This window comes from Eriocheir sinensis, unplaced genomic scaffold (genome assembly GCF_024679095.1).
Source record: "Eriocheir sinensis breed Jianghai 21 unplaced genomic scaffold, ASM2467909v1 Scaffold352, whole genome shotgun sequence".
NCBI classification, from domain to species: domain Eukaryota; kingdom Metazoa; phylum Arthropoda; class Malacostraca; order Decapoda; family Varunidae; genus Eriocheir; species Eriocheir sinensis.
Genome location: NW_026111668.1, coordinates 372,618 through 385,000, shown reverse-complemented (window position 1 = coordinate 385,000; position 12,383 = coordinate 372,618). Strand labels below are relative to the sequence as shown.

General features: G+C 44.6%; 1 protein-coding gene across 2 annotated transcripts in view; it reads right to left on the bottom strand.

Moving 5' to 3' along the window:
- Positions 1 to 11,697, bottom strand: part of LOC126991863 (uncharacterized) — a 29,291-nt gene extending 17,594 nt beyond the window's left edge. For both annotated transcript variants that reach the window (XM_050850511.1, XM_050850512.1), the window contains exons 1-3: positions 11,582 to 11,697; positions 8,640 to 8,795; positions 333 to 426 (exon numbers count right to left, since the gene is read on the bottom strand). In XM_050850511.1, the coding sequence (XP_050706468.1) occupies positions 333 to 426; positions 8,640 to 8,790 (245 nt within the window). In that variant the 5' untranslated portion in view covers positions 8,791 to 8,795; positions 11,582 to 11,697. The remainder of the gene's footprint in view (positions 1 to 332; positions 427 to 8,639; positions 8,796 to 11,581) is intronic.
- Between the last annotated feature and the right edge of the window lie 686 nt (positions 11,698 to 12,383).

Below are 12,383 nucleotides of genomic sequence, written 5' to 3'. Positions count from 1 at the left end.
TCTTCCTCACGTCCATAAGAGGATGCTAAAGATGTTATAAGCCTCTAACGGGACTCGATACTCTCATTAAAAACCGTCGAGGCCTTGATAAGCTCTTCGGAGGGCTAAATATTGACTCATAAAATACACGATTGGCAATTTTTCAAGCACAGGGGCTCCAAGATATTCCTGGGAAGGGACGTGTGAGATTTAAATTTGTGTGAGAGGTGAGTGGAGAGCGAAATTTTACTTGTGAACAAAAATATCGATTCATTTTAACTCGTCGTGGGCATTTCCGAAACGGTGTTGGAACTTAATTTATACGAGGATGCAAAGAGTGAGTGAATCTTTACCTCGCTATGACGAGACTGAGGATGAGGCAGATGAGGGGGAAGATGGTGCTGACGATGGCAAGGATGATGATGTAACTGTCCAGCCGGGAGCCATCTGCAAGGAAAAAAAAGGAGGTTATAGAAATGTGTATAGTTACCCTTGAAATATATAATAGTTTTTTTTTTATATGCTTACTTCCATGTTGTGTTGTGTTGTGTTGTGTGGTGGTGTGGTGTGTGTGTGTGTATGTGTGTGTGTGTGTGTGTGTGTGTGTGTGTGTGTGTGTGTTAAAAATGAGGTTACCAACCCTTCGCAAACAACCTCCTAAAAAATAACAGAAAATTGAAAAAAAAAGGAAAACAAAATATCCCCCCCCCAGAAAAAAAGGAAAAGAGGAAAAAGGAAAAAAAATGGCAGACGACCCCTTTAAGCGCCCCCTTGCCTCCAAAAAAAAAAAAAAAAAAAAAAAAAAACCGGCACACGAGTAATTATAAAAATATAACAAAAAAAAAAATGACAAACGATAAAAAAACACAAATAAAAATGAAAAAAAAAAATAAATAAATAAAGCGAGCAACATTGATTCAAAATATCAGATAATAAAATATACGTATAAAAAAAAAAAATAAAGAAAGAAAATATTTATCGAGATGAAGACTATTTTTTATTATTTCCTGTATTTTTCTTATCTATTTCATCTTTTTAATATTTGTCTGATTTCTCCATTATTTTCTTGATCGAGGGGGAGAGGAGAGGAGAGGAGAAGAGAGGAAAGGAAAGAAGAGGAGAGAAGAGAGGAAAGGAGAGAAGAGGAGAGGAGAAGAGAGGAGAGAAGAAGAGAGGAGAGAAGAAGAGAGAGAGAGAGAGAGAGAGAGAGAGAGAGAGAGAGAGAGAGAGAGAGAGAGAGAGAGAGAGAAGAAGAGAGAGTGAGAGAGAGAGGAAAGAGATAGAAGAGAAAAAGATAAGAAATAAGAGAAAACACAGAATAATGGAAGGAAGAAGGAGAAAGAAAGAGGAAAGAGAGGAGAAGAGGAGAGAGAAGAGAGGAGAAAAAAAGAGGAGCATAAAGAGGAACAACAGGGAACAGAAAAGAAAGAGGAACAGAAATAACAAAAAGAAAGGAAGAGAGGAATGAAAGGAGAGAAGACGAGGAGAGAAGAAGAGGAGAGGAGAGAGAGAGGAGAGAGAGAGAGAGAGAAAAGAAGAGAAGAGAGGAGAGGAGAGGAGAGTTAAGGAAGGCATTTTCTCTCCTAAGCCCGAGATTCCTGGCCGAAAATTAGCCCCGGAGAAGCCAAAGGAGGAGGAAGAGGAGGAGGAGGAGGAGGAGGAGGAGGCAGGGAAGGGCAGAAAAAGGAGGAGGGAGATGAAAGAGATGGGGAGGGAAGAAGGAAGGAAGGAAGGAAGGAAGAAGAGGAAATGAAAAGGAGGAAAGAAATGAGAAATCTGACGGAAGAGGAGGAGGAAGAAAAAGGAGAAAGAGGAAAGAAGGGAAGAGCAAGGAGGAGAGAGAGGAGAGAAGGAGGGAAAGCGAGGAGATGAAATTGGAGAGAAGGAATTAGAAGGAGAGGAAGAGGAGGAAAAGGAGGAGGGAGATGAGAGCGACTGGAAGGAAGGGAAGGGAAGTGAAGGGAAGGGAAGGGAAGGGAAGGGAAGGGAAGGGGAGGGAAGGAAAGGAAAGTGAAGTGAAGTGAAGTGAAGGGAAAGAAGTAAGGGGATGAGGGAGGTCGGGTAATGGCTGAGGAATGTTTGCTTGGCCCGGCCTCTCCATCCACGCCGCCAGACCTAATAAAGCTCGCTGGGCTCCATTACTGTGATAGCCAGCAAAAACAACAACAACAATGATAACAACACTAACAACAATAGCAATATCAGCTGTTCAACTTGAATAAACATCCTCCTCCTCCTCCTCCTCCTCTCTTCCTTTTCGCAATCATTATAAACTGCAACAAAAATAACAGTAAGAATAATACCAATAACAAGTCTCTCGCTGTGTGTGTGTGTGTGTGTGTGTGTGTGTGTGTGTGTGTGCGCGTCAATACACCAACGGCTTTCATCACGTCGCCGCTCAAAAAGAGGCATTAAAAAGCTCTCCCATTGCAATCAGGCGTAAAAGGGCTCGTTGATAAAATTAGTCGCGTGCGTCACGAGTTTTAGCGGCGATGTGTTAGTCGCTGTGTTGGTTGTTGTTGTGCTCCTCAAAGTGATAGAGACTTTTAATTCTTGTTACGAATCTACGTTTGGGAATTAAAAAAGTCACTCATATGTCTGTTATACACGAAGAACAGTTGTTTTCTTATATGCCTGGAACACGGATATTGTTTCTGTAAGGTAGGGATGAGCCACTTATACCAATCTTGAGAGTCTGTGTTTGGACTGACTGACTGTGTGCGTGTGTGTGTGTGCATGTGTGTGTGTGTGTATTTGTCTCGGGCTTCAGCACACATCACACCACCACCTAATACAGCCAAACCATTATGCATAAGGAACACGCTTCGCTCCTGGACCGTTTCCTTGGCGGGACGCACACGAGGAAACGACCCAAAACTTTTATATTCCAGAATCGCCGGCGAGGGATCTGTTTTCCGCGGCTGCTGCACGGAACGATATACTTTTATTTTTCATTCAGGTATGATAACACCCTCCCCTCCCCTCCTCCTCCCTCCTACAGCTGACCATCCCGCCTCCCGTGTCCTGTGCCATCGTCACCGCCGCCCCAGCCGTCTGCCCATAAAGGGAAGCATAAAGCGTTGCATTTGTATAAAGAAACTAACTGCAGTAACTATAAAGTCGTTCCCTTGGGTGGCAGTCAGGGCTCTCCTACACACGACGGCTGAGAGGGGCGGGGGACGGTGTGGTGGTGGTGGTGGTGATGATGATGGTGATTATGAAAAGTATTAAGGTTTGATGCTACGGTTCGTTGTGGTGGTTGTGGTGATGGTGGTATGGGAGGGACGGGGATGGTGGTGTTGATAGTGTTTTTGGTGGTGGTGGAGATGGTGTTGGTGGTGATAGTATACAATGGTTGTGGTTTAGGTATATAATTCGGTTGGGTAAGATTGGTTGTCGTTGTGGTGACTGAAAAGAGTATAGGGATGATTTACGTTTATAATTGAAGTTTCATTTCGATTACAGTGACGAGAATGTGGTAACAGTGAAGAGAATAGAAGGTACGATTATAATTCAAGTTTCATTACGATTACGGTGACGAGAATGTGGTAACAGTGAAGAGAATAGAAGAAGGTACGTCTATAATTCAAGTTTCATTACGATTACAGTGACGAGAATGTGGTAAGAGTGAAGATAATAGAAGGTACGATTATAATTCAAGTTTCATTACGATTACGGTGACGAGAATGTGGTAACAGTGAAGAGAATAGAAGGTACGATTATAATTCAAGTTTCATTACGATTACAGTGACGAGAATGTGGTAACAGTGAAGAGAATAGAAGGTACGTCTATAATTCAAGTTTCATTACGATTACGGTGACGAGAATGTGTAACAGTGAAGAGAATAGAAGGTACGTCTATAATTCAAGTTTTATTACGATTACAGTGACGAGAATGTGGTGACAGTGAAGAGAATAGAAGGTACGTCTATAATTCAAGTTTCATTACGATTACGGTGACGAGAATGTGGTGACAGTGAAGAGAATAGAAGAAGGTACGTTTATAATTCAAGTTTCATTACGATTACGGTGACGAGAATGTAGTGACAGTGAAGAGAATAGAAGGTACGTCTATAATTCAAGTTTCATTACGATTACGGTGACGAGAATGTGGTAACAGTGAAGATAATAAAAGGTACGTCTATAATTCAAGTTTCCTTACGATTACAGTGACGAGAATGTGTAACAGTGAAGATAATAAAAGGTACGTCTATAATTCAAGTTTCCTTACGATTACGGTGACGAGAATGTGGTAACAGTGAAGAGAATAATAGAAGGTACGATTATAATTCAAGTTTCATTACGATTACGGTGATGGGAATGTGTAACAGTGAAGAGAATAGAAGAAGGTACGTCTATAATTCAAATTTCATTACGATTACGGTGACGAGAATGTGTAACAGTGAAGAGAATAGAAGAAGGTACGTCTATAATTCAAATTTCATTACGATTACGGTGACGAGAATGTGTAACAGTGAAGAGAATAGAAGAAGGTACGTCTATAATTCAAATTTCATTACGATTACGGTGACGAGAATGTGTAACAGTGAAGAGAATAGAAGAAGGTACGTCTATAATTCAAATTTCATTACGATTACGGTGACGAGAATGTGGTAACAGTGAAGATAATAGAAGGTACGTTTATAATTCAAGTTTCATTACGATTACGGTGACGAGAATGTGGTAACAGTGAAGAGAATAGAAGAAGGTACGTCTATAATTCAAGTTTCATTACGATTACGGTGACGAGAATGTGTAACAGTGAAGAGAATAGAAGGTACGTCTATAATTCAAGTTTCATTACGATTACGGTGACGAGAATGTGGTAACAGTGAAGAGAATAGAAGAAGGTACGTCTATAATTCAAGTTTCATTACGATTACAGTGACGAGAATGTGTAACAGTGAAGAGAATAGAAGGTACGTCTATAATTCAAGTTTCATTACGATTACGGTGACGAGAATGTGTAACAGTGAAGAGAATAGAAGGTACGTCTATAATTCAAGTTTCATTACGATTACGGTGACGAGAGTGTAACAGTGAAGAGAATAGAAGGTACGTTTATAATTCAAGTTTCATTACGATTACGGTGACGAGAATGTGGTAACAGTGAAGAGAATAGAAGAAGGTACGTCTATAATTCAAGTTTCATTACGATTACAGTGACGAGAATGTGGTAACAGTGAAGAGAATAGAAGGTACGTTTATAATTCAAATTTCATTACGATTACAGTGACGAGAATGTGTAACAGTGAAGAGAATAGAAGGTACGTTTATAATTCAAATTTCATTACGATTACGGTGACGAGAATGTGGTAACAGTGAAGAGAATAAAATGTACGTCTATAATTCAAGTTTCATTACGATTACGGTGACGAGAATGTGTAACAGTGAAGAGAATAGAAGGTACGTTTATAATTCAAGTTTCATTACGATTACAGTGACGAGAATGTGGTAACAGTGAAGAGAATAGAAGGTACGTCTATAATTCAAGTTTCATTACGATTACAGTGACGAGAATGTGGTAACAGTGAAGAGAATAGAAGAAGGTACGTTTATAATTCGTTTCATTACGATTACGGTGACGAGAATGTGGTAACAGTGAAGAGAATAGAAGGTACGTCTATAATTCAAGTTTCATTACGATTGGGTGTGGTGGTGGTGGTGGTGGTGGTACTGGTGGTTGTGGTGGTGATTTACGTCCATAACCTAATGTTCACGCGGTATATTAAGATTCTGTATCACGAAAACGCTATTCATTTTCCGTGCTCATAAACTGAGTTAATATAAGAACGATCGCTGTTCATATGGTGGTGGTGGTGGTGGTGGTGTTAGGGTGTTTATATTTTATCCAGCAACACGAGAAGGAAAGCTGAAGGCCTATTTTTGAAGAGCTGGGTGTCTTTGCTCCATTTCAAACACCAGTTCCGGGAGGGCAGCATGAGCCAAGCAAGAATGGCACCACTAGAAAAAATATTTGTCTGCGCCACGAACAGCCTGGGGCCAACCAACAGAACCCATCATGAAGACTTAGGGCCAGTTCGACAGTCCAACAGTCATTGTAAGCGCCCACACCAAGCTCTAATCTCCACAATGATTCGTGTTTTCTTCTCAATACCAGATACTAAAGAGACTTCCCATGTGGTCTGCTAAAATTTAATCCTATTTATACCAACTGCAAACACAATACAAGGAATTTTCGTAGTGTTTTGTGTTTGGTTGGGGAGCTTACGAACTTGCTGTACTGGACTGTAAAATTGGCCCTTACTGGCGCTGAAGGCTGAATGTACCAAGAATGTCCGAAACAGTAAGGGTTGTATTATGACATTTCGCCGCCCAAGAACACACATTTGACAAGGCTTTCATAAGAGTTGTGGGCATTTCCAGGGGTAGATTTATGACCCTGGTGGTAGTGTGACCCTTCCTCTGTACCGTGAACCTGAAGAAACACTCATAAGAATCCGACTGACCCTCTCTTTGACCTTTAGAAATAGCTGATATAAGAAGCGCATATCTTATAATACCGGCCTAAGATTCAAGGCGTTCATAGCACTGTTACCAGATCACCATCAGCGTTCACGGCGGCGTTACCAGATTAGAGGAGGCAGCACATTAAAATGATCACTCTGAAAAAAACAAAACAAAAAAAAAAAAAAAAAAAAAAAACAAAAAAAAAAAAAAAAAACAATCGGATACAGACCATTAACGATGTTCAAATAATCCAACAGTAGTGTCAATACCTTAATTATTGATATATTCATGCGTGTGTGTGTGAGAGAGAGAGAGAGAGAGAGAGAGAGAGAGAGAGAGAGAGAGAGAGAGAGAGAGAGAGAGAGAGAAAAATAAACAAAATCAACGTTACTGAAGCTGTTGTTAAAGTATCGTATATATATTTTCCGAGGGTTATCGCGCATCTGGCAGCGTTGGTTCCCGGCCGCCGATATTACAACACCCGGAGGAACAAGCGAATATTTATGTGAAGTAATATTCGGACGCATAAAATCACACATTCCGTCTCCGGCTTTGAAAATGGAGCTAATCTTACATTCCTTATGGGTATGTTTTAATGAAGGGATTTATATATGTCTGGAATTTCCGTATCTTATTTTTTACAGTAAAGGAAGTAAGTAGCTCAAAGGGAACAATAGGAGAAAAGAAGAAAAGAAACCCTGCCAAGCGCTGTTCATTGGATTTATGGTCATGTTCTGAACCCCATGAATGCGGATTTCGTACAGTCAGACCTCACCAAGCTACTGGAATGGAGCAAAAAGTGGCTGTTACAATGCAATGAAGAAAAATGTAAAGTTCTGCACCATGGGAGGGGATATCCAGCACACCAATACCACATGGGAAACACTCCACTATCCACCACAGAGGCAGAGAAAGACCTGGGACTGTATGTTACCAGGCGACCAGTGAAGGGATATCCAGCACACCAATATCACATGGGAAACACTCCACTATCCACCACAGAGACAGAGAAAGACCTGGGACTGTATGTTACCAGGCTACCAGTGAAGGCCAAATCCGTGCCAATCGCAGCGGACGGGTTAAGCACTGCGGCGCTCAAGTACACATATTTGACAAGGCTTTCGTAGGAGGAGTTTGGGTCATTTCCAGGGGCAGTTTTATGACCCTGGTGGTAGTCTGACCATTCTTCTGTACCGTGAAGCTAAAGAAACACTCTTTAGAACCCGACAGATCTCCTTTTCGGCCTTGTTGCCTTTGGGTCATATTCTTCAACATTTGGGCGCCCAAGCACAGGGAGAGTTTCCTAGGGAGAGTTTGGGTAATTTCCAGTGGCAGTTTTATGACCCTGGCGGTAGTCTGAACCTTCTTCTGTACCGTGAACCTAAAAAACACTGATGAAAGGTGGTGAAGGACACACGGGCTAGGGAACGAGTGTTTGCTCCTGACTAGTTTCGCCTTAGTGAGCTTCTTCAGAGGGATAGCCCGTGTTTCCTTCACCACCTTTCATCACTTGTCATAATGTCTACACATATACAAAGAAACACTCTTTAGATCCCGACTAATCCCCTTTTCGGCCTCTGGAAACAGTTGATGTGTAGGACGGAAGCGTCTGACAATACCGACTCCAGTTACGATTGGAATTCCAGACTTTTTTTTACAGTCAAGGAAGCGGCTCAAGGGCAAAGAAAGAAAAGAAAAGAAAAGAAAAGAAAAGAAAAGAAAGCCTTGCTAAGCCTTGTCCCTGTAATATAAGAGAGAAGTGAATGGTCTAAGGAGAGGGTCAATTTTGGACGGTCTTGCTTTCGGTGCAGACTAAATCGCTTGCCGGAGTAACTTTTCTTCGGGGATTTAGGGTGTCACGGCGGAGAGTCTATTATGAGCACACTCCCGCTCGTAACGCTGCGTGCCGGGGGATTGGCGAGGCGGACTTTTGTTTGTTGCGAGCATATATTTGTCTGAACATTGTCTAATGCTCACTCTGTCTGTGTGTCTGTCTGTCTGTCGAAAATAAAAACATATGCAAATTAAGAAAATAAACATACCAATAAACACCCACCCACACCCACACCCACACCCACACCCACACAGATGGATTAGAGGGATGGGCACAAATACAGGGAAATAGAGAGAGGGAGAGAGAAATAAAACTTTCCTCTCTCTCTCTCTCTCTCTCTCTCTCTCTCACTCACCGCCGTCGTGCTTGCCGGGGAAGGTGCCGATGGTGGCGTTGTCCGTCAAGACGCCGGGCGGGTGCGGCCCCATGGACTTGGAGTGTTGTTTGTCCACCACGGAGCCGATGAACCGCTGGGCCGTGGCCCCGCCCACCACCAGACCCATCATGGTGCCTGCCGGAGAGGGAGACACTCTGAGCTTACTGGGACAGGGCGAAGAGAGGGCGAGGGGTGAGGGATGAGGGAGAGAAGGGATTACTAGGCCAGGATGGAGATAGGGAGGGGTGAGGGATGAGGGAGAGAAGGGATAACTAGGCCAGGACGGAGATAGGGAGAGGGGTGAGGGATGAGGGAGAGAAGGGATTACTAGGCCAGGACGGAGTTAGGGAGGGGTGAGGGATGAGAGAAGGGAGGAATGAAGAATTGGGGTGAAAGAGTAAACTGTGCGTGGAGTGAGGGAGGGCGGGGAGTGTTGAGCTTACTCGGGTAGGACAGAGAAAGGTGTGAGGGATGAAGGATGAGGGAGGGAAGGAATAAAGAATAACAATGAGAGAGAGCTGAGTAGGGATCGAGTGGAGGGTACTGAATGAATGAAGAGAGAGAGAGAGAGAGAGAGAGAGAGAGAGAGAGAGAGAGAGAGAGAGAGAGAGAGAGAGAGAGAGAGAGAGAGAGAGAGAGAGAGAGAGAGAGGAGTAGGAAGCTTGTTGGATATATGAATGACGAAAATGACAGAATCTTACGTCTTTTCTGTTTCACTCAAATTCATAATCTTGTCTGTTCATGACGCGACGGAATGAAAGAAGAGGCGTGGGAAGTAAGAATTAAAAGAGGAGGGTCATAACTAAACAGGGAGAAAGGGAAAGGGAGGAGAATATCAAGGTTAAAAATGCGTTCTCCCTATTACCCACCAACCCAAGACTTCACAACAATCTCCTCCCCGTCTCGCGTCACAAACAGACCTGGCTGGGCCCATATTATCAAACATTCCGGGGCTTTACATCCACGTTGGCTTTCGTAGAGGTTGTGTTAGTATTTCCGTGGGTAGTTTTATAAGCCTAGGGATAGTTTGACCCTTCTTCTGTACCATGAACCTAAAAGAACACCCATTAGAACCCGACTCATCTCCTTCTTGGCCTTTGTAAAGAGTTGCTGTGAGGGGTGGAAGCGTCTGAGATCACGGCCCGGCAGGAGCAGCTCGTCGCGTCGCCTCGCCAGGGACGGCAGCGCAAACCCTCCCTCGGCGGCGTCGGGGTATCGGCGCGTCCCCTTTACGCTTCGCCCACGGACCTTTGGCGCCACCTATTTCAATGCTGACCTTTCACTCGCCTCGCTTGCCCGTCCCTTCGCGTGAATAAAACACCGCTAATTACGGGCCATGACATATAGGAGGAGGATAAGGCGGCGAGGAATTGAACGTGCGGTATCGTATCTTCCTTCTTTTCCTAATTCTCGTATCGATGCTCCCAGAAAGTAAGACACTGGAATTTCCCTGAAAAAGCATGATGCAACTCAATTCCAGAGGTGTAACTTGGTCGCAAAAAGAAACTTGGCATTCAATGGCAGCAACTTATGGAACTGGGGAGGTGGTGGCTGAGTGGTTAGCGTGACGGCGCAGCGTTCAGGAGGTCGCGGGTTCACTTCCCGCCCGGTGAAACAAGCTCTTTTCAGTCACCGCCGACTGGCCTAAGACTACCCACCTGCATTCCTGAAGACCATCTAATCAACCCGGACTCTAGATTCCTCCGGGGGCAGCATGAGCCAAGCAAGATTGCCCAGACTGAAGGCGTCATAACGGGACTGCAAAGGAAGGATGCCGGAAAAAGTAAACCTTCCCCGTCATCCTATTTTTGTTCCGTGCACGCGTTACTGTTTTTTCCGCCTCTCTCGGGCGTCACAGGGCTGGCCAGGCTGCGTCACGGTAGGCTCTGACGTCACGGGGGCCAACAGCGGGGAGGTGGAGTGCGCGATAGTTTTTATGACATCACGAACTCTCTCTCTCTCTCTCTCTCTCTCTCTCTCTCTCTCACACACACACACACACATATATATATATATATATATATATATATATAGGGGATAAATGTACACTGTGTGTGTGTGTGTGTGTGTGTGTGTGTGTGTGTGTGAGAGAGAGAGAGAGAGAGAGAGAGAGAGAGAGAGAGAGAGAGAGAGAGAGAGAGAGAGAGAGAGAGAGAGAGAGAGAGAGAGAGAGAGAGAGAGAGAGAGAGAGAGAGAGAGAGAGAGAGAGAGAGAGAGAGAGAGAGAGAGAGAGAGAGAGAGAGAGAGAGAGAGAGAGAGAGAGAGAATGTGCAAGTCTCCCCACATTAATTTGTTACTGTGACGAGGTTAAAGAGAACCTTTCCGCTCTCTCTCTCTCTCTCTCTCTCTCTCTCTGTGTGTGTGTGTGTGTGTGTTTCGCGTGATGTCCATGCAAGCAGGCTTCAGCGACACACACACACACACACACACACACACACACACACACACACACACACACAACCCCTTCCCTCCCTCCTCCCAAACACACACAATGAAGACAGACGACCCGCGGAAACACTGAACGAGACTTGGAATGAAACTTTACGTGTGCGAGGCGCCGACTTGATCAGCCTGTCTCCGCCGCCGCTGCCATCTTACGAAACTCCCAACTCCGCGAAACACAGCACACAGAGTCGCTACGTCCCTTAGCAAACCTTCTACGCGGGCCACTCCAATAAGTATGTACAAGAAGGGTGGTAAAACAAAAACAGGAGGTTGAAGTAGAGGTTAGAAGTGCTTAATAATTTCCGACAAATTAGTGAAGCATTTGTGAAGAGTTAATGGCTGGAGGAGGAGGAGGAGGAAAAAAAGGAGGAAGATGAGGAGGAAAATCGAGGAAAAACAGGAGGAGGAAAAGGAACATCACCAGGAAGAGGAGGAGGAGGAGGTGCATGAGGGTGAGGAGGAGTCTCCGCCCCTACCTGTGTTTCGAGGAGGAGAAGCAGGAGCCGGAAACCTCAGCAGGCGCGGGGGGCGGGGCGGGGGGGGCGGGGGCCGGGCAACGCGGGGGGGGGCACGGACCACCTCATGACGTCACACACCTGAGAGAGAGAGAGAGAGGAGGGGGGGTCAGGTCAAAGGTCAGAGGGTACATGGGTTAATTTTTGAAGGCGGGGCACAGCTGGATGACCTCAGTTGGGGGAGGAGGAGGAGGAGGAGGAGGAGGAGGAAGGGGTGGTATAGTGCAAAGAGGACGTGTGTGTGTGTGTGTGTGTGTGTGTGTGTGTGTGTGTGTGTGTGTGTGTGTGTGTGTGTGTATTCATTTATATTTTTACTTTCTTCTTTCCTTCAAATTTTCCTCTCTCTCTCTCTCTCTCTCTCTAGTGGGACGTATTTTCCTCTCGACACAAGCGGGCCGTGATGAGAGCCGAGATGATCCAGGAAATGCCTTCTCAGCCTCGCTCGGGTCGGGGAGGCGCCGCGGGACACACTCAGCTCGCGGGGAAAAAAAGTCGCAGCGTCATTATTACTGTTATTGTTGTTATTACCATTTCTATTATGATCATTTTTACTCTTGTTCTTGTTCTTATCACTATTGTTGTTGTTGTTGTTCTTCTTCTCCTTCTACTTCTTCTTCTAACTCTTCTCCTTCATCCTATTTTCTTCTTCTTCTTCTAACTCTTCTCCTTCATATTCTTTTCTTCTCCTTCTTCTTCTTCTTCTTCTTCTTATCGGAAAAGTCGCGAGCCCGTCAGTGCAGTGCCCAGAAACTAATTTATGGGA